This window comes from Alternaria ventricosa (genome assembly GCF_023758065.1).
Source record: "Alternaria ventricosa strain BMP 2768 chromosome Unknown scaffold_2, whole genome shotgun sequence".
NCBI classification, from domain to species: Eukaryota; Fungi; Ascomycota; class Dothideomycetes; order Pleosporales; family Pleosporaceae; genus Alternaria; species Alternaria ventricosa.
In genome coordinates, this window is record NW_026055682.1 from 1,303,152 (window position 1) to 1,329,174 (window position 26,023).

At 30.7% G+C, this 26,023-nt stretch overlaps 3 protein-coding genes across 3 annotated transcripts; 2 read left to right on the forward strand and 1 right to left on the reverse strand.

The window, feature by feature from the left end:
* Positions 1-20,650: 20,650 nt before the first annotated feature.
* Positions 20,651-22,458, forward strand: J4E93_001434 (uncharacterized protein; the record flags this gene model as incomplete). Its single annotated transcript, XM_049339385.1, has 3 exons — positions 20,651-20,694; positions 20,766-22,395; positions 22,447-22,458. The coding sequence occupies 3 exons, from the start codon at positions 20,651-20,653 to the stop codon at positions 22,456-22,458; spliced, it is 1,686 nt and encodes a 561-aa protein (XP_049203342.1).
* Positions 22,459-22,837: 379 nt separating this feature from the next.
* J4E93_001435 (uncharacterized protein) lies at positions 22,838-23,779 on the forward strand (the record flags this gene model as incomplete). Its single annotated transcript, XM_049339386.1, has 2 exons — positions 22,838-23,434; positions 23,489-23,779. 2 exons carry the CDS (start codon positions 22,838-22,840, stop codon positions 23,777-23,779), a joined length of 888 nt encoding a protein of 295 aa, XP_049203343.1.
* Positions 23,780-23,984: 205 nt separating this feature from the next.
* Positions 23,985-25,687, reverse strand: J4E93_001436 (uncharacterized protein; the record flags this gene model as incomplete). The annotated part of the gene is made up of 4 exons (XM_049339387.1): positions 23,985-24,907; positions 24,955-25,466; positions 25,532-25,558; positions 25,608-25,687. The coding sequence occupies 4 exons, from the start codon at positions 25,685-25,687 to the stop codon at positions 23,985-23,987; spliced, it is 1,542 nt and encodes a 513-aa protein (XP_049203344.1).
* Between the last annotated feature and the right edge of the window lie 336 nt (positions 25,688-26,023).

Sequence of the window (26,023 nt, forward strand, 5' to 3'; positions counted from 1 at the left end):
AGGCGTCTTACTAAAGTTAAGTACTAGATAGACTATAGAAACTTCTTATATAATAAACTTTTATAAATAATATATATTATAAACTTCTATCTAATCTACTATAGTAATAAGAATAAAGTAGAATAGAACTCTAGACTAAATAAGATAACGCTAAAGTATAAATAGTCTTAGTTTAAATATACTATAGATAAGTGCCTAGTACACTTATAAAATAAGTAAACTACCTTTTATTTTCTTAAATACGTTAACCTATAAAAGATTCTTTAAATGTAATTAGTATTTAAGAAAAATATTAGAGAATAATTAGTATTAGAGTATAACTAAAATAACTAGTACCTCTATCTACACTCTAACTATAATAAATATATAATTACTAAAGATTTCTATAGATTTAGAAAGGCTTTTTTAGACTAAAACTTCTAATAAAAAGAGCTAGTAAGAAGATTAATAGCATAAACTTCTTAGAGCTTATTAGACTTCTAGTAAAGCTTAATAGAGTATAAATAAAAGTATTTATAGACTTAAAAGCTTAAGTAAGCTATATCTCTATATAAATAGTATCTTAAGTAGAGCTTAAACTACGTAGAAAGAAGAAGAGTTATACTTTATTTATTGCTAATAAGCAACCTATACTAGGTAAAACAAAAATTACCTATAAGGTTACTAGAGTAACGCTTAATATCTATAGATATTAGAAGAAGCTAGACCTAGACGTCTTTAGATTAGCTACTTATAATATTATATTAGGCCTACTTTAGTTATAAAAATATAACCTATAAATTAACTAGAAGTTAAGAGAGTTTTTATTTAACTACTATAGATTAGACGTAACTATAAGTATACCTACGTATTATACAAAGCTAATAGTAGATAAGAGAGAGATTAATATAATTATAGTAAAGTAACTAATCTTAACTAAAAACGTCTTTAAGAAATAAAGGTTTAACTTAATAGATATAGAAAAAGAATTACCTAATTATAAAGTTAAAGTTTAAAAGAAATATATAACTTCTAGTATTCTAAAAGAGTATAAAGAATTTAAATATCTCTTTATAGAAGTAGTAAATAGTAATACTTTACTAAAGTACTAAGATTAGAACTATAAGATTGTTCTAGAAAAAGAAAAAAAACTACTCTTTAGACTAATTTATTTCTTATTAAAAATAGAACTTAATATTCTTAAGAAAAAGCTAGTAGATAACTTAAAGAAAGGCTATATTAGACTCTCTACTTTACTAGTAGAATTTCTAATACTCTTTATTCTAAAGAAGAAAGAAGAACTACTAAGAATATGCGTTAACTATTAGAAGCTTAATAATATTATAGTTAAGAATTAATACTCTCTACTAAATATTATAGAATTATAGAATTAACTATTAAAAGCTAAGATCTTTATAGTAATAGATCTTAGAGACAGCTACTACCTTATTAGAATAAAGAAAAGTAAAGAATAGAAGATAGTATTCTATATATAGTATAGATACTATAAATATACTATTATACTATTTAGGCTTATAAACGCTCTAGTAACATTTTAAGTACTTATTAATAATATATTAAGAATATACTTAGATATCTTTATTATTACTTACTTAGATAATATTCTTATCTACTCTAAGAATAAAGAAAACTATATTAAATATATCTACATAGTACTAAGGTGCCTAGACTAGTATAACTTATAGGTTAAGCTAAAGAAGTGTATATTCTACGTAATAGAAGTACTCTTCTTAGGCTATATTATAGGTATTAATAGAGTATAAATAAGTAAAGAAAAAATTAAGCTTATTAAGAAATAGCTCTAACTAACTATAGTTAAGAAGATATAGTTCTTCTTAGAATTTCTAAACTTTAACTAATAGTTTATTAAAAACTACTTTAAGATTACTATTTCTCTAACTAAGCTAATATAAAAAAATACGCCTTTTATATAGAGTAAGAAAGTAGAAGACGTATTCTAAACACTTAAGAATATAAGTATTATACTACTATACTTCTATATATTCTAATTAGAATAACTATTACATTTTAAAACTAATATATTAGACCTTATACTTAGAGGCTGCGCTAGCTAGCTACATAAAGGTAAATAGTATTCTATTACTTACTACTTATATAAGTTCTTAAAGTCTAAAAAATAATATAATATTTATAATAAGAAGCTTCTAGCTATTATTATATGCCTAGAATATTAGAGAGTATATACTAAAAGCTACTTAGAACTTATAATATTTATAGATTATAAGAACTTAGTTAACTTTATAACTACTAAGAAACTTAACTACTAATAAGTTTAATAGTTAGAGAAATTAAGCTAGTATAAGTTTAAGATTATATATACACCTAGAAAAGATAATAGTAGAGTAGATGCTTTTAGCTGTAGATACAACATTACTAAAACTAAATCTATTATAGATACTGTAATACTTAAGGTTAATAATAATAGGTTATTAGAACTAGCTAAGACACTAAACTTAATACTATAAGTTACTAGCAACGTACTAGAAGAATTATAAGAAGTAATTATTAAATAATACTATAATAACTCTATATATAGTTACTCTAGTATTACTAAAACTATAGAACTTATTTAATATAACTATAAGTTTCTATATATAAAAAATAGAATTATAGCCTTTATTACTAAGTACGTAGACTATTAGAAGAATAAGTATAGTACCTACATACTCTATAGAGAAATGCAGGTAATAGAGCTACCTAACTAGCCTTAGTTAGATATCTCTATAGACTTTATTATAGGTTTACTAGTCTTAAGAGACTCTATAATATAAGTATTCTATAATACTATTCTTATAGTAGTAGATTATTTTATAAAGTAAGCTAAGTATATTACCTTTTATAAGAACTTTATAGTAGTATAGCTTATATATATTATTAATAATTATATTATCTAATACTATAGCATTCTAAAGTTAATTATTAGTAATAGAGATAAGCTCTTTACTTTAAACTTCTAGACTACTTTGTTAGCTACTATTAGAACTAAGAGAAAGCTATTAACAGCTTATTATCTGTAGATAGATAGATAGACTAAGTAAATAAATTATATAATAAAAGCCTATCTACGTATCTATATTAATAAATAATAGAATAACTAGGTATTATTACTACTTATAGTATAAATAGCGTATAATAATAAGCTTTCTAAGTCTATAGAATAGACTCTGTTCTACGTAAACTATAGAAGACACCTAAATCTTTTTATACGTACTTTTTCTAGTTAGAAGATAGAAGTAGCTATTACTACTACTAATAAGCTAAAGATAGTATATAAGTTACTTAAAGTAACACTTAAGAAGGTATAACGCTAGAATATTTTATATATTAATAAAAAACAAAAAATAGTACCTTAGCTAAAGAAGAGAGATAAAGTTTATTTACTTATAAAGAATCTTTGTACTAAGCAACTTAATAAAAGACTTAACAACGTTAAGGTTAGACTATTTTTAATTTATAACTAGAAGAGGCTAGTTACGTTTATACTTAATCTTCTACTTAATATAAAAATCTACCTATAATTCTATATTAGTATATTAGAACTAGTAGACTCTAAAATACTACTCTAGAAACCCTTTTATTTTAAAATAAAAGAAGATAATATCTTTAAGGTTAAATAAATTCTTAAACATTAATAACGTAATAATAGAATAGAGTACTTAGTTAAATAGTTAGAATATAATAATAGTAATAATATATAGAAACTAGACACAAACTTTATAAACTACTATTAATATCTTATAAAATACTACTAACGTTAAAAGACTTCTAATAATTAAGTAGTAACTCTTTAAAGGCGCTCTAGGTACTAGGTAATAGATTTAATAATAAACTCTTAGTTAACTCTAAGAACTCTAGTATCTACTTAGTCTTCTTACGTTCTAACTCTTTAATCTTATAGAACTTAACTACTATTATATTCTTAGCGTAATAGTCTAATAAATCTATCTATAGCCTTAGCTACTTCTTATAGGCGCGCTATACGCGTAACTCTTCTAAAGCCTTTTTATGCGCCTTTATTACTATATTTTACGCCTTATAACTTTCTTTAATATAAGTATATAACTTTTTCTTTTTTACTACTAAGCGCTTAAATTCTAACTCTATAATATAGATATTATACTACTAGCTACGCTATAGATACTTACTACACTTCTCTAAATAAATATAAACCTTATACACGCGCTTATTATACGTATAAGTAGAATATTTCTAAACTATAGCTTCTCTAAAGAAATTAATAAAGTTACAGAGATAGTAATAATAGTTAGTACTAGTAAGAGGTTTCTACTTAAGTATAGTAAGATAAGAAATAAAGTAGCTAACGCTACTTATAACGTAGAGCTACTCTAGTTATAAGCTAGGCTTTACTACTATTATATAACTTAAGAATAACTTACTATAAAAAGAGAGAATAGTATTATAATTTAAAGAAGAAACTTAGAAACTAAAGTTCTATAGGTATTAGCGTACCTAAAACGCTAACTTAATAGCTATAAGTAGTTACGTAACTTACTTAGTGCTTAGTACTCTTAGTATAACTAAGTAATACTAATTAGACTATAGAACTGCTTAGTGCTTAGTACTCTTAGCATAACTAAGTACTACTAAGTAGAACTATACTTATTAAGTATATAGCTTAGATACTAAACTCTTATAGCTTAGTATATTTAACTTTATATAAGACTCTAGTATTTAATCTAAGAATTATACTTCTTTCTTAACTTTTTATAATATTATATTATTCTACTAAACGTACTATTATACTCTTATACTATTACATTAATCTTCTAATTATACTAGTACACTAACCTATTCTACCTTACTTACTTACTCTCTAAGAACTAACTCTTAGGTTATCTTAGAACAACCTTTATAACGCTATAGATTAGAAGTCTACTAAAGTATATATAGAAAGAGTTAGTAGAAACTCTTTAGATAAATTATGCGTAAAATAAGTAACTAATAAAAAGTAAGCGCGCTAAAGAAAAGAGCGCTTATATATATACTATAGTAAAGATAGATATTACGCTATATAATATCTTTTACTACTAGCTATAAACCTCTTAGGCTCTACTTATATTAAGATAGTAAGCGCGCTACGCGCTAAAGTAGAAGAAGATAGTAGTAATAAAGAAGTTTCTAACTTAGAAAACTAGACTCTTCTACCTAAAATTATAAATAGAAGAATAAGAAGTTAGAAAAAGTAGAGAGACTAGTAGAGTTTTAAAGAAAATAGCTTAATAGAACTCTAATAATAATATACTTACTAATTAATACTACTAAAGTTATATATACTATAATTAACACTAGTTATTTTATATTTAGAATAGTCTTTACTAAGTTTATAAAGTAAGCTAACCTAATATATATAGAAGTTCTCTAATATTCTATAATTAGAATTAAAGGTAAAGTAGAATAGATAACTTATATAGCGTAAGTATCTATAGATATTAATAAGTATAAGAAAGATACTTAGTTATAGAAGATTAAGAGTAAGAATAAATATAATATTATTCTTAGTTGCCTCTAGATAGATAGAAATAACGTAGTTCTAGCTCTAGCTAAGAAATTATTTTTTATACACTTAAGTAGTACTTAAGTTTATAGTAAGAAAGAAAGAAAACTATATAATATATTTTTCTCTATTTCTACTAGTGCCTTTACAGTATAGACATAAAGATTAAGAAAGAATAAAGTAGTATAAGTATAAGTAGCCTTACTAGCTAATATATAGAAGGCTCTAAATAGAAAACTAAAAGAGAACTCTAGAGATAAGCTACTTAATTACTTATAATTAGAGTTCTATATATTTATAAAGAAAGAAGTAGATAAGCTAACGCCTCTACGTAGGCTCTCTATTAATTATATAATTAAAATTATAGAAAAAGATAGAAGAATAGTAGAGATTTTATAAAGTCTACTATATAGTATAAGTAGAGAGAAACTTCTTATTTTAAGAAAGAAGTTAACTATACACTTAGACTAGAAGTTTATTAGAGTAAGTAGATCTAGTACTACTACTTTAGTATTATTTATAAAAAAGCTAGAAAAAGACTTTTACTTTTACGTAGATTATTATACACTTAATATAATAATAAAGAAGAACTAATATTCTCTTCTCTTAATCTATAAGACGCTCTTCTAAATCTTAGAAGCTAAATAGTTTATAAAAGTAGATATTATTTAGGTCTTCTATAAGATCTATATAGCTAAAAGTAATAAATAGAAAATAGCTTTCTATATAAGATTTAGCCTTTATAAATAGCTAGTAATACTATTTAGACTTATAAACGCGCTAAGCACTTTCTAAAGATATATTAACTATACGCTAAGAGAGTATCTAAATAAATAGTACTCTACGTACTTAAATAATATACTAATATAGTCTTCTAGTTTAAGAAAGAACTATAAGTAGAAGGTAAAGATTATTATTTAGAAACTAGGCGCTGCTAGTCTATACTTAGATATAGATAAGAGTAAGTTTAGCGTAAAGAAGACTAAGTACTTAGAATTTATTATTAAAGTAGATAAAGGTATTAGCATAGACTCTAAAAAGGTTAAAGCTATTAAGAATTAGGCGCTGCTTATATTAATAAAGAGAATCTAGAGCTTTATAAGTTTTATAAACTTTTATTAATAGTTTATTAAAAACTTTTTCTTAATTATAGCTCTACTTACTAAGCTTACTAGAAAAGAAAGCGCGTTCTAATAGAAACTAGAATAATAAGAGGTATTTAAGAAACTTAAGACCTTATTTATTATTAACCTAGCGCTAGTAAACTTTAATAAGAACTTAGAGATAGTACTAAAGTATAACGCTTCTAGATTTATAGTAGAAAGAGTACTTTTCTAGTACTATTCTAATAGAGTACTCTAAGTAGTAGAATACTTCTCTACTAAGTATACTACTATAGAGTCTAATTATATAATTTATAATAAGAAACTACTAGTAGTTATAAAGTGTCTTAAATACTTTAATATAGATTTAAAGAAGGCTAAAGTCTTTATAGTAATTATAAACTATAAGAACTTAGAGTACTTTTATAAAATAAAACTTCTTGTTATAGAAGTAGTAGGTAGAGAAGAATAGATATATATAATTAGTATATTTACTACGTATTACTAATAGTATAGAGTTAAGCTAAGATAAGAACGTAGCTTAAAGAGCTTCTAACAAAATACATCTACGTAGAAATTTTAGTGTTATAGATTTTAGGCGAGCTAGCTAGCTACCTAAAATCTATATAGCTAATTAGAGTATAGCGCAGCTCTTAGCGCTTCTTACTAGCTACTACTATAATAGTACTTCTCTCTCTAGGTAGAGCTCTAATAACGTAGTTAACTAAGCTTATATAAGTAGTAGTAGTAGAAGTTCTTTATAACTTTCTAGGCGTTCTTAATATAGTTAGCTAGCACCTTAGTAAGCTTATTATAGCTAGCTTATTTTATAGTATACTTTAGCTAAAGGCAGCTTCTATAGCTATAGTAGTTCTAGTAGAAGTCTAGAATATTCTTAACTTTCTACTTCTTAACTCTCTTAACTTAAATAGAAGAGAGTAGCTCTTAGTACTATTCTAGTAATAGGTTTATAGTAGCTAGGTAGAAAAAGCTAACGTAGAATATAGAGTAAATTCTTATAGAGGTAGATAGCTCTAGTTAGTATATATATAGGCTAATAACTTTAGTAATCTTAAAGAGGCCTAGAAATTTTTAGTTAAGCTTCTTCTATAGATAAGTAGTCTTAATATTCTAAGTATTTAACTAGACTATATTATTCTTAAAGAACTAGTAGACAGGCGTACGTTTTTTATTAGCATACTTCTTATACTAAGCTTATATAATATAGATCTCTAATTATAAGTATTTATAAATAGTTTTTATTTTTAGAGCTAAGTCTTTAGCGTCTTAAGTAGTAGGTTATTAGCTAAGTTCTACTAGTTTAAATCTAAGATAAGAGTAGAAGCTATAGTTTATAAAGAATAGCGTAGTATAGGTACTCTTATTATTAGTATTATTTACTATAAATTTAGCTAGTAGTAGCTATCTTACTTAGTTATTTTATAGGTATAAGACTTAACTTTATAAGTATTATTCTAGAAAAAAGTTTACTCTCTCTGTTTACTTATTAGTCTCTAGATAGTATATAGTTAATAAGAGAGACTATATCTCTAGGCGTTAGGTTAAGTAGCTCTAGAATTTAGATATAAATTATAGCTCTTAGTCTAATATAATTATCTTAGGTAGGCTATATAGTTTCTAGATATACTTTATAAATAGTTATACTACTTTTTCTATATTATAGATACTATTATAGGCAATAAAGTACTTTATCTTAGTAAGTCTATCTACTATAACTAAGATAGTGTTAAATCTACTACTCTTAGATAGGTACGTAATAAAGTCTATAGATAGGTCTTGCTAGACTTAGTTAGGTATTAGTAATAGTCTTAGAACTTCTTACTTTACTTCTTATAAAGTAGTTACTTATCTATAAGTATAGTAGTTCTAAGTCTATTATTTAACGTAGTCTAGTATTCTAGGCTAGTAGTACTTCTAGAATAGTACCTTATAGGTTTAGAATTAGCCTATATAGCTAGCTATAGAGCTCTTATAGTATATACATAGTAGCTTAGTATATAGCTTAGAGTTATTAGGCACGTATAAGTAATCTTAGTAATATAGATAGTCTTTATACTCTATATACTTAGTAAGTATAATTCTCTTATAATAGCTTTAACTAGTGTAGAGAGCTTCTAGAATAGAATTTAGTTTCTTATTATTCTAGTATTTTTTTATTACTAAGTCTCTTATAGTTAGTAGTAGTAAGAGTGCAGTTCTATTAGGTAGTAGTATTAGATAGGCTAGTTCTAGCGCTGCTAGCTCTAGGCTTTCTATAGCTCTAGCGCACGTAATAGAGAATAGGTAGATAAAGTAGTTAATAGTAAAGTAGACTCTCTTTTTAGATTTTAGAGACGCTAGTAGTATTAGTAGTATATTTCTAAGGTAGGTAGTAGCTAGAATAGGTATTATAGTAGGCGTATCTAGTAGAGTTAGAAGCTAGTTAAAGTTCTTCTTCTTTAGTATAACTTAGCTCTAGTACTATAGGCGTTTATCTCTCTCTTTAAGTAGGTTTTCTAACTTTCTAGTTAGCGTGTTAGACTTTACGTCTAGCTTTCTAGAGTAGTATATAATCTAAAAGTTAAAATAAAATAGAAATTTAGACTAGTAGGCCTATTATTAGTTTAGTAGCTTTATAGTAGTAAAGTATTTAAAGTTATAATAGTTTATAATAACTTTAATTAGTAATAGAGTTCTCTTTAGCTTAAGTCTTTATTTTTTAAAGTAGCGTATAATTGTAAGTAGTTTCTTATTATAAATCTTATAGTTATACTCTATTATAGAGTATTTCTTAGAGAAGAACGCTATAGGTTATAGTATTCTATTATCTCTATACTAGAATAGTACTTCTACAGAGACGTAGTTAGACGCATTTATCTCTAGAATAATATCTCTTTTCTAGTTAAATAGAGCTAGAATTAGAGCTTTAGTAAACGTAGTCTTTAGATAGTTAAAAGCTTTTTAGTAGTTATTACTCTAGGTAAAGTTAACACTTTTTCTTATAAAAGTAACTAGCAGAGTAATAATCTTTAAGAAGTCTTAAATAAACTAGTAGTAGAAGTTACTAAATCTAATAAACGCTTATACATTAGTTAAGTAGAATAGAGTATTCTATTCTTAGATTATCTAGATCTTCTTTAGGTTTATATAGATACCTTTACATTCTATAATAATACTAAGAAATATTATCTCTTTCTTAAAAAATTTATACTTCTAAATCTTAGAGTATAACTTAGCTTCTTATAGAGTAGTAAGTACTAGTTATAGATAGTTCTTATATTCTCTTTAGGTTTAGCTATAAATTAGAATATTATCTAGATAAGTAGTATAGAAAATATCTAAGTATTCTCTTAGAGTATTATTAATAAACTTCTAAAAGGTAGCTAGTACTTCTAATAAGCTAAATAGTATTACTAAGCTTTTATATAGGCTAAATTAGGTTTAAAATATAGTTAAATACTTCTAGCTTTTCTTTATATATATATTATTAAAGACAGCAATAATATTAATCTTAGAGAAGTACTTTATCTCTTTTAAATTATTTAGACTTTTCTTTATAAGTAGAAGTAGGTAGTAGTCTTTTATAGATATATTATTTAACTTCTAGTAGTCTATACAGAACTAGAGGCTTTTATTAGATTTCTTAATAAATAAAATAGGTAAGGTAGTAGATAAGAAGCTTAGCTAGATAAACCTCTTCTAGAGATTCTTTTTAAGCTATTTCTTTAAGGCTTTAAGTTCTTCTTAGAATATTAAGTATAGTAGTCTAAAAAGTAGAGTTTTACTCTTTAGTAGGCAGATATTATAGTTATATAAGTAGTATAGTAGAAGCTTCTCTACCTTCTTAGGTAAGAAAATATTCTAGAAGTTTCTTATTTTAGGTAGTAGTAGAGTCTTAGAGTTTAGTAGTTTAGTTTAGTTAGCTTAAAATAGGTAGAAGTTAATCTATTTAATAGTAACTATAAATATATAGTAGTTTCTTTGCGTATACGTAGCGTAGGCTTTAAGTAATACTTTTATAATATCTTAGTTCTATAGTAGTTTTAAGTAGTCTAGTAAGTTAATAGAGTAGAACTTAGACAAGACTTAGTATAAAGTGTAGATCTTGTTTAGTTTCTCTAGAATATTATAGTGTCTCTAGTAGTATTTACTTTTAAATATTAGAGTATAGCTAGTAAAGCTAATTCTTAAATTATACTATTTTAGCTAGAGTATTCTAAGAATTATAAAGTAGTGCGCTAGCTATATTATATTTAGGTAGATAGTTTCTATATAGTCTTCTATTCTTATAGTAGCTTTAATATAGTACGTAATAGTACTCTACTCTAATAAGTCTCTATTAAATATTATAATACTAAAAAGATTCTTTAGTTTTTATAGAGGTAGCTTATAGCTTTTAGCCTAGCTTTAGTCTATAAACTTCTTACTCTCTATACTAGAGTCTATTATTATATACGTTAGTATTATCTTCTCTTCTATCTCTAGTAAGATAGGCAGAATTATTATATTAGACCTCTAGTTACTTTTCTTATATACTAAGAGTCTCTTAATAGATACTTTAGAGAGGTAAACTAAGAGCTACTAGCTTTAGTTATATAACTTTAGAGCTTAAACGTAACTTAGTTTAAGCTTATTCTATTTAATAGGTAGCTTAGGCTAGATAGTAGACTAGCTATTTAGTAGGTAGAAGAATATAAGAAGCTAATAGAGTAGGTAATCTAGAGTAAGAATATACAGAGAGACTAGTAAGTAGTAGAGAAACTAGAAAATTAGTAAAGTATAAAGAGGTAAGTATTAAGTTTTAGATAGTACGCTACTTAATAGCTCTTTAAGCTATAGTAAAAACACTTACCTCTTTCTTAGTAGCTATTTAGTATAGAGGTTTTTTATAAGCTAAGATTTATAAGTTTATATATAAGTATAGTATTTAGCGCTACTAGATAGAAAGAGTTTACTTATCTATTCTGCGTATTTAGGCTAAAAGCAGGCTTTATAGTAAAGGCGTAGCTTACTAGAAAAGTTTTAATAAGTAAGGCCTAGTAGTTATAGGTAACCTACTACTAGTACTATTAGTAATAGTTATTAAGCTTTTATAAGTAGCTAGTATAAGTAGAGAACTCTTAAAATAGAGCTAAGTTATAAAGTAGTATATTCTATAATTTCTAGAATATTTCTTAAAATAGTAAGAGTATAAGTGCGCTTTTTAGCATATCTTTTTTTAGAGCTAGTTACTAGAATTTAGAAAAGTAGGTACTAAAATTAAAGTTTTTCTACTATAGTTAGAAGAGCTTATTCTAGGTATTCTAAGTATAATCTAGGTCTCTAAACATCTACTCTAAGTATTCTAGTATTTATAAGTAGTTAATAAACTAAGAGATACTATATTAAATCTTAAGTAGTATTAGCACGTACGCGCTGCTTATAAAATAGCCTATAACGTAAGTTATTTAGTTAGTAGCTAATAAAAAATAGTTAGCGTTTATATTTATTTTACTATATATCTATTAGATAAACTACTAAAGGTTGCTGTAAGTTCTATTAAACTTCTTTAGGTTAGATATCTTCTTACTAAAGCTAGTAGTTCTAGAATATAGAGAAGTAGTAGGCGTAAGTAGTCTTATTAAGTTATCTATATAAGCTTTAGCTATAGCTTAGAGAGATAGAGTAGTAGCTTTATAGAGAGTCTATATAGTAGAGCTTATAGTAGTAGTAAGGTAAGACTTCTTAACCTTAAACTAGGTAATCTACCTTTAGTTAGTAGTAAGTTACTCTTTCTAGTAGTAGATAATTCTATTACGCTTAGTAATAAAGATCTAGAGTTCTTACTTAGTAGCGCGCGTATTACTTAGGTAGTTCTTAAGGCTTTATAAGTACTAATAATTATTATATAAGTATAGTAGCTAGAAATTAGAGTCTCTCTATACCTTAGCTATAAGAGCTTTAGCTAAGTCTAAGTTTATAAAAGGTTTAAAGTAATCTATAGTAGGCTTTATAGAGATAGGTACTTATAAGTAGAAACTATATAATATTATAAAAGTAGTAGGTAGAGAAGAATAGGTATATATAATTAGTATATTTACTATATATTGCTAATAGTATAAAGTTAAGCTAAGACAAGAACGTAGCTTAAAGAGCTTCTAATAGAACGCGTCTACGTAGAAATTTTAGTGTTATAGATTTTAGGCGAGCTAGCTAGCTACCTAAAATCTATGCAGCTAATTAGAGTACAGCGCAGCTCTTAGCACTTCTTACTAGCTACTACTATAATACTTCTATTAGAAAGATACGTCTACTAGGTAGAGATCTTAAGTAAGTATAACTTAACTTTTAAGTACTACTTTAGAGTAGTTAATAGTAGAGTAGATATATTATTAAGAAAGAATAAAGACGCTCTAGTAAGTATAGTAGATAAAAGAAAAGTCTTAAAGCGTTTCTAACTACTTTAACTTATTAACTTTACTAGTAACGCTCTTTCTAATAAGAAAAAGATAAAAGTAGAAGTATTATAGTACTTTAACGCTTAAGGTCTAAAAGTAATTCTTCTTAATAAAAGATTTACTACTACCTCTAAACCTAAGAAAAGTTAATATAGTTAGCTACTACTAAAGCTAGCTACCTCTAAGCTAAAGAGGTAACGTAGTTAGCTACTACTAGAGTTAAATAACTTAGATCTAAATAAGTAGTTATAAAGCGCGTAAGTAAATAATAGTAGTTCTTCTCTAAGAGAGTTACTATTACTATAACCTAGATATAACTAGTCTAGTAAAACGTAGTAGTAGAAACGTAAATATAGTAAAAGAGAAGCTTACTTCTCTTTATAGATAAATAACTCTATAAATACTAAAAAGAAGCTATCTAAGACTAAGAGACTACTACAACTAGCTATAATTTACTTAGCTTTTACTAGAGATAATAAAGAGAGAGAAGATATAGCAGCTAAAGAAGAAAAAGAAGAAAAAGCCTTATTAGAGAATAAATAGAAAGTAGCTACTTATAAGAATAAAACTTACTATATTATATATAAAGCTATTATAAGTAGTTAATATAAGTTCTCTCTAGACTTAAACTTAAAAGTTTCTCTAGTAGAATACTTTATAAATAAGAAAGAGCTTCTCTAATACTAAGAGAGAAAATAAGTACTAGAAAACTCTTTTCTTTATATAAGACTTATCTTAGAAGTCTATAAATCTCTAGTAAGTAGCTATTTAGGTTAGAAGATTACTTACTTTATACTTATACGTAATTACTTCTAGCTAAAAATATCTACTAACGTATAAATATATATCTAGAATTATACTTAATATAGCTATGTAAAGCTCTAGAGAGAGATAAAATAAAGCTTTTTTTATTTATTACTACTATCTAACAAAATCTAGAAGAAAGTCTCTATAGATTTTATTATAGGCCTATCTAAAAGTAATAGCTACACTAATCTTATAGTTATTACTAACTACCTAAGTAAGAATATTATTCTTATTCTACTTAAAGATATTAGCGTAGAAACTATCTTCTAAGTATATATTAAGAAAGTAGTTATATACTATTAGCTTCTAAGCGCTATAGTTTCTAACTAAAGTAGCTAGTTTATTAGTAGATTCTAGATAATAATATACGCAAAACTAGAAATTAAATATAGAATTTTAATAGTCTACTACCTCTAAACTAATAGCTTAATAGAGTATATAAATAGTACTATTAAAATATATCTTAGAATATATATTAACTAGAACTAGAATAACTAAGTAAAGCTATATCTAATTATATAGATTATAATTAAGAGAAGAAACGCTACCTCTATAGAAGTAAGCTCTTTCTTTCTATAATATAGGTATAATATAGACCTAATCTAGAAGAATAACTCTAATAAGCTAGCTTATAGCATGCTAGCTTCTAAAGTATCTACTATTACTATAACTAATAAGTTTAAGAAGGTATTTAAATACGTCTAGACTAGAATAGCTAAAGTATAGTAGAGATAGAAAAGATAAGCTAACTACTATAGATAAGAAGCGCCGCAGCTATAAGTAAAAGATAGAGTATAGCTCTAATATAGGCTTAACTTTATAAATAAACATTCTAGTATAAAGCTAGACTAGAAGAATAGCTAGTATAAAGTTATAGAAGTAATCTTACTATTTAATATAAAGCTTAATACGCTATCTAGAATATATTCTATCTTCTATATTAGCTAGTTAAGACTTAACTTATAGAACCTACTACCTAGATAAGTAGTAGATAATCTATAGCTAGAAGCCTTAATAAAAGTAGTAAATAAAGAGCTATAAACTATATACTACATTAACAAGATTATTAGTAAGAGATAGAGAAGAGTAGAATAAAAAATAAAGCTAGAATACTTTATAAGATAGACTAAGTACTATAAGCTCTTATAGAAACTAGCTATAGCTATAAGTAAAATAGTTACTCTAATAGATTAGAAAACCTTCTTAGCGTATACTAAGAAGGTAGATAGATTTCTTTTAATAGACTTTAGAAAAGAAAACTTTAAAGAACTACGCTACTAAAAGTAGTATAACTAAATTTATTATTATTAAAGTAATAGAGTATATACTTTTAGTAAATAAAATAGTATACTAAAGAGAAAAGATAATATTATAGAAGTAGAAGAATAAAGATAAGAAAAAAATAGAAAATTATTTATTACCTAAAAGTAGAGAGTATTATAATAAAATAAAACTCTATAGAAAGATAAACTTATAGTAAAGTAACTAATAAATAAAATACTAACCTAGATAACTAACTAAAGACACTAATAATACCTTAATTACTAAACTTATAATTATTAAAGCTCTAACTTAGACTATTAAGATCTAACTACTTATTATAACGCGCCTAAGCCTTCTTCTTCTTAGTATTATTATACTTCTTCTTAAGAGTATAAGACTTCTTAGAAGTAGTATAAAACTTTTACTACTCTAAAAACTTAGTAAATATAAAAATATTATAGTACTTATTCTTTAGATTATAATTCTTATATAGATACTTACTTAGAGTTATTATTATAATATACTTAGAAGCGTAAATAATATTATAGAGATAATTAGTATTAAAGATAGTAGAGAAAGTAATTATATAGAGCTAAATACTAGATATATTAGTAAAAGTCTTAAAGGTAAGAAGCTATATATAAGTTAGTAAGAAAAATACTAAAAAGAGAGTAAAGAAACTTACTAGAGATTTTATAAGCTGCGTATTCTTCTTAGATAAAGTCTAGATAAACTTTATAATAGAAATAAGCTTAGTAAGAAGAGTCTTAGTTAAGACTAGAAAGAGCTTATTAATATAGCTCTGCTTTAAACTCTTAAGTAGCTTCTTTAAGTACTTATTAAAAAGAGGTAGTAAAAAGTTATAGACTAAGTCTCTTATAAGATATAAAAGTATAGAATTATTATATACTAATTAATAAAACTAGTAAATAGTATTCTTAAGCTTAAGAAGTACTTTAAGAAGTTAGCTATACCTAAAAAAGGTAAAGAAAGAAAAGACTTACTATAGTATATTAGAGCTACTTTACTTTATACTAGTTATAAGTCTTATTATTAGACTTATTAAAGATATAGACTATATACTTATTATTCTCTTCTTTAAAGAAATAAATATAGTAAATATAAACTTTAGAGACTATTAGCTTCTTACTAATATTCTCTAGATTACTATTAGTATTAAGTAGTATAACTTTATTAATAGAGAAGTTATAATATAGATACTTTACTAACTTAGTAAGCTATTATATAGATTAGTAAAGCTTATAAGTAAAGGTAAAAGAGTAGAGAGACTTACTAATACGCTAAGAAATTTACTAACCTTACTAGCGCTATAACGTAAGTAGTAGAGTGTAATAGTAGTATTAAGCCTAGAAAGTATAGTAGAGGTAGAGTAAGTAAGAAAGAGAGTAATAAAGATAGTAACGCATAAGAATAAATATAGAAAGTATTATAGGTAAAGTTACTAATTTTATATATAATAAAGATAGAGAATAAGTATAATAGGTAGATTCTTATTATAGTATAGCTTACTTAATTTTTTCTAGCTAAGGCGCTAAAACACAGCGCTTAGATAGAAGATTTTATAGTATTTATACTTAGAAAATTATATAACTATAGATTTTATAGCTACATAATATAACGCTTAGAAGAGAAGAAAGCTATTATAATAAGCTGCGCTTAGAAAAGTTCTTAGCTAAGAACCTTAGAAATTTAGTCTAGTTTTAGCTAAGCTTAAAAAACTCTTCTAAAGTATATAGCTATCTAGAAAGCTCTCTTTTCTAGGCTATTAAATTTATCTATTACTTTTCTAGTATCTACTCTTAGAGTTAGTCTCTTATATATTTTTTTTATTTTTCTTTATAATTTTAATTATATAATTAATAAAAGGTTTATATAAAGGCGCTAGCTTATCTACTTCTTTTTTTATAAATATATAAAACTCTAATTATAAGTAATTAAGTAGCTTATCTCTAAAGTTTTCTTTTAGTTTTCTATTTAGAACTTTTTATATATTAGCTAGTAAGGCTACCTATACTTATACTACTTTATCTTTTTTTAATCTTTATATCTATATTATAAAGGCACTAGTAGAAATAGAAGAAGATATATTATATAGTTTTCTTTCTTTCTTACTATAAACTTAAGTACTACTTAAGTATATAAAAAATAATTTCTTAGCTAGAGCTAAAACTATATTATTTCTATCTATCTAAAAGTAACTAAGAATAATATTATATTTATTCTTGCTTTTAATCTTCTATAAATAAGTATTTTTCTTATATCTATTAATATCTATAGATACTTACGCTATATAAGTTATCTATTTTACTTTACTTCTAATTCTAATTATAGAATATTAAGAGACTTCTATATATATTAAGTTAGCTTACTTTATAAACTTAGTAGAGACTATTTTAAATATAAAATAACTAGTATTAATTCTAGTATATATAACTTTAGTAGTATTAATTAGTAAGTATATTAGTATTAAAGTTTTATTAGGCTATTTTTTTTAAAACTTTACTAGTCTTTCTACTTTTTTTAACTTTTTATTTTTCTATCTATAATTTTAGATAGAAAAGTTTAGTTTTCTAAATTAAAAACTTTTTAATTACTACTATTCTTTTCTACTTTAGCGCGTAGTATACTTACTATCTTAATATAAGTAGAGCTTAAAAAGTTTATAGCTAGTAAAAAGAAATACTATATAGTATAGTACTTATTTTTACTATAGTATATATATAAGCGCTTTTTTCTTTAGCGCGCTTACTTTTTATTAGTTACTTATTTTACGCGTAACTTATCTAAAAAGTTACTACTAACTTTTTCTATATATACTTTAGTAGGCTTTTAGTTTATAGTATTACTTCTACTTATTAACTATCTAGTTTAAAACTTATTAAAGTTTTACTTTAGCTTTACGTAGTACTAGTTTTTTTTTATAATTCTTATATAATTTATTAGTTAAGTAATAGTTTAGTTATTTAGAATAATAATAAGTATTATAAGCTACTTAAAGTCTAGTTTTAAAGTACTAAAGTACTATATCTTAAAGTACTTATTATAGAACTCTTTAGTATTAAAGGTAAGCTTTATAAAGACTATATTAAATTTATTTAAGCGTACTTTACTACTTTACTTAAATATTATTAACTTTTTTTATAATTTTTTCTTTAATATATTATTTAAGAACTACTAGTCTAGAAACTTCTAAAATATATTTATATTACTAGATTTCTTAAAGTAACTTATTTAAGATAGTGTAATACTTACTACTCTATTTATTAACCTAGAGAAAATATACTTTAGTTAACTTTTTAGTCTCTTTTTATTATATTATAGCTTATTTACTATTTAAAGTTTAAATCTTTAGTACTTACTTTAGTTTTTAGTAAATAAGTAAAGGTTTAGAATTTTAATAAATTATAATAAGTTAGCTTAAGTATTTTATAGCCTAAAAAGTTTAGCTTTAGCTTATTTAGCTTTTATAGCGTATATATTAGTTAGAGTAAAAGAAGAAAAGAAAGTAAGTATATTTAAGAAAAAAGAGTTATATTATATACTATTTTTAAGTTACATAATTCTATAATAAAAAAAGTTTAGTATCTCTTAAGTAATTACTAGTTCTATAAGTAGTTTTAGAAAAGTAGTATTATTTTTTATAAATTAGTTAGTATTAGATATATCTAAGAAAAGAAAAACTAATATCTATTTAGTTTATATCTTTAGTATCTTTTTAACTAGCTAAAGTTTAGTCTATCTTTTATTTATATCTATTTCTACGTTTAATATAGACTAGAGTTACTAAGTAATATACTCTTAGCTATAGCTCTACTTTACTAGAGTAATAGTATACTAAACTATATTCTTTACTAAAGTATATAAAGTTATATCTATAATAAAAAAGTTTTTATAAACTTTTTTAGAGTATTAATTAAATTTAATTATAAAAAGCTAACTCTAAAAGTAAGTACTAGAAAAGTAATAAATAAATTTAATAGTCTAGAAAGAAAAGCTTTCTAAATAGCTATATACTTTAGAAAAGTTTTCTAAGCTTAGCTAAAACTAGACTAAGTTTCTAAGATTTCTAGCTAAGAACTTTTCTAGGCGTAGCCTATTATAAGTAAAATATATTAAATCTAGCTCTTTTACTCTAAAAAAAAGATTTAGTAGACTTTTTTTACTTAGCTAAAAATAGGTAGAAGAACTTATCTAATTTATCTAATTATTTAAAAAGACTTACTAGATAAGCTACTTAGCTCTATTTCTCTACTTTCTAGATTAGTATATAGAAAAATATTATATTTACTATACTCTTTATAATACTAAGTATACTAGAAAAATTACTTTCTTTAAACTACTACTTATAGAGGTAAATTATACTAAAAAGTAGCTTTAGGCTAAGAATTACGTAAATTAAATACTTAAATAGTAAAATAGTATTTTTTAAAGTAATAAAACTTAAGTAACTAGAAGTTAGTATAAAAGAACTTAAGTTACTTATTTACTTAAGAAAGCTCTTAAAGAAACTTATTTAGTAGATAAAATTTAGTAAAAAAGAGAGTAGATATTTTAGAGTTATTTTACTAGAAGTAAAAAAAGTTTTTATTTATTCTAGAAAAAGAATTAAAAGTTAATAAAAATAAAGTTTTATTATAAGAAAATTATTCTTCTAGTAGAAAAGTAGCTTAAGATATATTCTAAGTTAGTATTTATATAAAATAACGCTCTAGCTTATACTTGAAAAGATACTCTCTATAAGATTCTATTAAGAAAGGTACTTATAATATTCTAGTTTTTATTCTCTTTAAATCTTAACTCTATTAAGAATATATAGAATAAGATAAAGAATTAAATTAAAATTTACTACTTAAATCTTCTAAATAGAAAGTAGTAATTATATAAGTAGCTGCGTAAAATTATAAAAGAGGCTTAGAATAAGATAACTTCTAAGTACCTCTTCTCTATAGTAAATAGTATAAGAGAAAGGTGTTAAGTAGTTATTAATGCTAAGAGCAGCTATACTAAGTATTAAACTATTCTATAGTGTATTAGCTAGGTTAGAGGACCTCTAATCGCCCTACTGTACATTACTTTTGCCTGTTACTATTGTACACTCTTCCAAAGTCTATGTCACGACGTCAGGCACTCTACTGCAAAATGACATCCGTATAGACCGTAATTACCAGTAGCGTCCCATGTTGATGTCACGGACTCGGGCCCCATGCGCTCCGATTGGCGCAAATTACCCCTAGCCCTGAGCAACTCCCCGAATTCATACTACTTGTCAACAAACAAAAAGACTTCACCGCCGCTTTTTGTGCCATTGGTGATTCGCGCGGTGTCCATAGCCTTTATGATCGTGCTGTGACGGCATTTGTACCTTTTTCAGCGGCAGTTCTTCTACTTCATATCTTGTCATCTTTGCCAAAAATTTGGCTTCATCTTTTTCGAGTCTGAACCCCTTGAAACAGCGCGTCGCCACACCCGCACCTACAGTAGCCATGTCAATGCGAGTGACGCGGTCGCAGGCCGGCAAGACGCCCCAGTGAGTGAATGCCAGGTCGCGCGTGCATACTGTGCAGACATGTGCATTAGTTGCTGACATGCATAATGCAGAAAGCCTGACCGTCCTGGCTTTGTCGAGACCCCTGGGCGCAGAAAGTCGCAACGCAAGTCGCTTGCATCCGATGTCGACGGCGAATACGAATCAACGCCCGAGCCAGAGAACTTTTTGAAGCCTCTCCGATCTGGCGACAGCGATGTGAAGCACGAAGTCGAGGAAAAGAGCAATGGCCATGCCAACGGAAATGGACACGCCAACGGATACACCAATGGACACGCCAATGGCAACGCGAACGGGCGCACAAAGAGCGAAAAGGAGATCGTCGAGCTGGACTACAAGATGGAGGCGGAAAAGTTCTTCTCACCAAAGGACAAGTCCGGTCTACACGAGTTCGGAGGCGCCATTGGCATGAGCAGTATGATGATCTGCTTCCCAGCGCTCATGTACTACATGTGGATTGGAGCCACCTTCTACGACGGCAAATTTCCTACACCGACCGCGGGCCAGAGCTACGGAGATTTCTTTGGGCACATGTGGTACCTGGTAAAGACGGAGGCGTTCCCGAACAACAAAGCGTGGCAGATCTACTGGTTCTTCGGACTCATGCAGATGGCGTTCTACATGTTCATGCCGGGTGTCTACCGCAAGGGCAAGGCGCTGCCTCATCTTGGTGGAAAGCAGTTGGACTACTACTGCTCGGCCATGTGGTCTTTCTACTCCAGCGTTGTCATCATGCTGACCCTCCACTTCACTGGTGTCTTCAAGCTGTACACTCTTGTCGATGAGTTCGGTCACATCATGAGCGTAGCCATTCTTTCAGGCTTCCTCTGCTCGACAATCGCATACGTCTCAGCTCGCGTCCGCGGCGCTACCGTTCGGATGACTGACAACCCCATTGTCGACTTCTTCCTCGGCGCGGAACTCAACCCTAGACTGTTCGGTATTCTGGACTTCAAGATGTTCCTCGAGGTCCGCATTCCGTGGTTCATCCTCTTCTTCCTTTCGCTCGGCACGTGCTTGAAGCAGTACGAACAGTACGGCTACGTATCTGTAGAAGCCATCTTTCTGCTCTTCGCACACTACCTGTACGCCGGCGCCTGCGCAAAGGGAGAGCACCTCATCATAACAACCTGGGATATGTACTACGAGAAACTCGGCTTCATGCTTATCTTCTGGAACATGGCTGGTGTACCTCTGTCGTACTGCCACTGCACCCTGTTCATCGCCAACCACCACCCTTCCGAATACCAGCTCCCAACCTGGTTTACCGCTCTCCTCACCCTCGCATACCTTGGCGTCTACTACATCTGGGACACGACCAACTCGCAAAAGAACCAGTTCCGTCAAGAAGAACGTGGTGTTGTCGACGAGCGCACTACATTCCCTTACTTCAAGTACGGACGCATCGCCAACCCCAAGACCATCCAGACATCCCACGGCAACAAGATTTTGGCTGACGGCTGGTACGGCAAGGCGCGTAAGATTCACTACACTTGCGATTTGTTCTTCGCCATCAGCTGGGGTCTCATTACCGGCTTCAGCAGCCCGTTCCCATGGTTCTATTCCGTGTTCTTCGCGGGTATGATCATCCACAGGGCGCTGAGAGATATTGAGAAGTGCCGTGAGAAGTACGGTGAGGCATGGAAGGAATATGAGAGGCAGGTGCCTTATCTGTTCATTCCGGTAAGTTCAACATTTCGCGTCTTGACTGAATCGATGCTAACATATCTGCAGTACGTGTTTTAAGTACATACCGGACCGTCGCTTTGATCTTTTACCATCTCGCGAGTCTTCGGACACCTTTTGCTCGACGGACCATTTTGTAGTATACCATAGCATTCTTCTCGCATTTCGACGGTCGTGGCTAGGGCGGGATAGCATTGTAATGGTTGTAATGGCAGTAATGGCAGTAGTAATGTATGATGTAGCAATTAGCACAGAAAATGACGTGACACGATGCTCCCACGGATCTCTCTGTAAACACGCGAACCCCTACAAGCGCCAAGCCTTGCGTCAGCGTGCGTGCGGGCCAAAAAGTTGGACCCTCAACCTTCGTATTCGCAAAGTGTCCTCCCCTCACAACCCAACAACTCGTTCCAGTCCCCCCAGCGCACCACCACCCACCATGGACGCCCTCAAATCCGCCATCCAACCGATAACGCACAACCTCCCCCAGCCCATCGCCGACGTAGGCATCTCGCTCCTCGGCCCCAAATGCTACAAAACGCTCATCTACAACGTCGACATCACCGCCACGGAATGCGTCAAACTCGCCATCTCTAAAGGCCTCGGCATCGGCATCATCGGCGCCTCCTCCATCGTCAAGATCCCGCAGCTCCTCAAACTGCTCAACTCGCAGTCCGCCGAGGGCCTCTCGTTCTTGTCCTACCTCCTCGAATCGAGCTCCTACCTCATCAGCCTCGCGTACAACGTCCGCCACGGATTCCCGTTTAGCACGTATGGCGAGACGGCGCTTATTCTCGTGCAGAATATTGCTATTGCGAGTTTGGTGTTGAAATACAGTGGACGGGGTGTGGGCGTTGCGGGATGGATTGGAGGATTGGCTGCGGCAGGCGCGGCGCTGTTCAATGACCAGTGGGTTGATAATGAGAAGTTGAGCTTGTTCCAGGCGACGGCTGGTGTGCTCGGTGTTGCGAGTAAGGTGCCCCAGATTCTCACTGTCTGGAGTGAGGGTGGGACGGGCCAGTTGAGCGCTTTTGCTGTAAGTTCTCATGTTTCTACATTACGGGAGATGGTGTGCTAACATGGCTATCAGGTTGTCAACTACCTCCTCGGATCACTTTCACGCATCTTTACAACTCTCCAGGAAGTCGACGACCCGCTCATCCTCTACGGCTTCATCGCTGGTTTCGCCCTCAACGCTATCCTCTTCTGCCAGGTCGTGTACTACTGGAACGCGCCCGCGTCCAAGAAGACGGAGTCGAAGAAGTTGGAAAAGCCAATCGCGGCCGACAGGAAGGAAATGGCGCGCGCTGTCTCGAGCGGTGCTACGCCTTCCTATGCGAATGCCGCGGGCAAGAGTCCAAGCACAAGACGCAGGGGATAGGCTTATCCCTTTGTTGCTTCTTTCTTGGGGATGTGGGCTGTTGGAATAGTAGTTGTAATACAGACTTCACTTGCATGATGTCTTGACTATGCTTGGGTGAAGATTACACGTATATTCAATACACTAACATGCTAACATATGCTTGATCGCATGTCTAGAAAAACAACTCCGGGCGTTCTGCTAAACAAGGCTTTTCGAATTCCTATCATATCTGTTGAGGCGCCGTACTTATAGCATGTGGCGGAGGCATTGGTGGAGCCCCTCTCCTATCCGCCAAATCTCCCGTAGGTGACATCGTCCTCGGCTGGTTTGGTATGATGGTGTTGGCTGGAGGCGGTGGTGTGGGTACTGGGGAGAGACCCACTGGCGGGTGGTATCCAGTGTCTGTCAGCCTCCCAGATACTGGGTTGTACACGCCAGTCCTTGCTTGCAACTCGTAGTTGTCGTCATCTTCTGAAGACGAGTAGTCGTAAGTGTCCATTTGACGTTGGCGCGCGACATCCACTGCGAAGGGATTCGTAGCTGGCAATTGGTTCTGGTACGTGTGCACTTTCGACGTCATGGTGGAGCCCATCGTGCCGGTTCGGTAGTTGCTTGATGCTGCTGTATCGCTGCGATCAACGCCATACTGCGATCCTGATTCTTGGCGTCTGCGTTGCGAGTTGTGGATCTGTTGACGGAAGACGTTGCCCGTGTGTTCGCCGCTACCTTCAGGCACTGCCGTTGTAGAAGAGTAACCAGACGCCTCTCCGCGTTCCTCGTCCACCGGCTTGGCCATGCGCTGCAGCGGTTGTACATCGTCGTCGACCATGGTCGTAGGCTGCGGCGGTGCGCGCGACGCCTGACCCCAGGCTCGAATTGGGTATGCGCGTCCCTTGCGCCATGTCTCGGAGACGGGAGGGAAGTATTGGCGGTAGGAACCCCAGGACACGAGTATGCCGAGTAGGGCGCCAGACAGGACGTCGAATGGGTGGTGACGGGCATCCATAATACGGGTTCCTGTGATCAGAGCAGCTCCAAGTGCAGGAACCATGACGAGGAATGATCTCCAGACCTCGCCCTTAGCATCGAGAACGTGTAGCTTTCCAGCGAGGTAGATGGAGAGATAGAATAGACCGGCGAACGAGACTGATAGGCGTTAGTACATGCTTTACTCGAGCGAAGATATGGCATACCGCTGCTGTGTCCAGAGGGAAAGCTCTTGAAACCATCTTGAAGAATGTAATTGTCGGTCTGCGTGCAGATGTCGATGGTCTGTAGTGCGTATTTCGCAGGGTTGATCTTGGCTTCATCAACGAGGCAGCGGCTGATGAGATCGGGTCGCGGCTTGCCAATGGCGTTCTTCAGCGCTCCTGTGATGGTGAAGGCGGCGCCAATGCTCAAGCCAAGGCCAAGGATGCCACAGTTCAACTCCCACAACCGATCCTTGAATCGATATCTTCCTGATAGGCGCTTGATGCCAGCCCTACCCGCGGGCATTGTTGTCTGGTGTGAGAAGAGCCCATCAATGACCATTGTGTAGAGTGCGATAACCGCAGCGGGAGCAAGGATAACGTAGACGCATAGCCATGGGACGGGTACGCGCTCATGTTCGGCGAATGGGTAGTGCAGGGTGTAGTTTTCGAGGGCGAAGTGCTGGTGGAAGGGCGGGATCTTGTCGACAATGGTGAAGGTTATCATGAGAACACTATGGCCTTGTTAGCCGGATCGAGCTGGGAAGGAGGTCGTGTGACGCGGAGAGGGCGGTCTTGCAGTATGATGAGGTAGTCGCCAATATATCTGTGCTGGTTAGTTTCTACTACTCTTATGCATGCACAGTTGTACGCACGAGAAGATGACCTTCTTGGGAAGGCGCTTCTTGGAGAAGGGAAGGCGCTCAGGGAGCTGTTTCGACGTCCAGTCGTCCATGATGCGCTACAGGACCCAGCCAATCGCGGATGCTTCGTTGCTGTTCTCAGACTCAATGGCAGTCGACTGCTCGAGTATCGTAGTATTGAACTATGCGAAAATATAGGCGTGAATGTTCTCGGGGGTCCGCAAACGACGGCACCAGACATGCGACCCTCCTGGGGGATGGCGCAGGGGCGGAGAGGAGAAGGAAAGGGAAATGCAAGGTCAGCGAGAAGATAAAAGACAGTGGGGTTGGTCAGAATGCAGTGGTTTGTCCCCGGGTCAGCAACGCCGTGGGCAGGGAGGATGTGTAGAAGTGCAGGGCCGACTACGCAGCGTCTCCGTGCTCAGCTT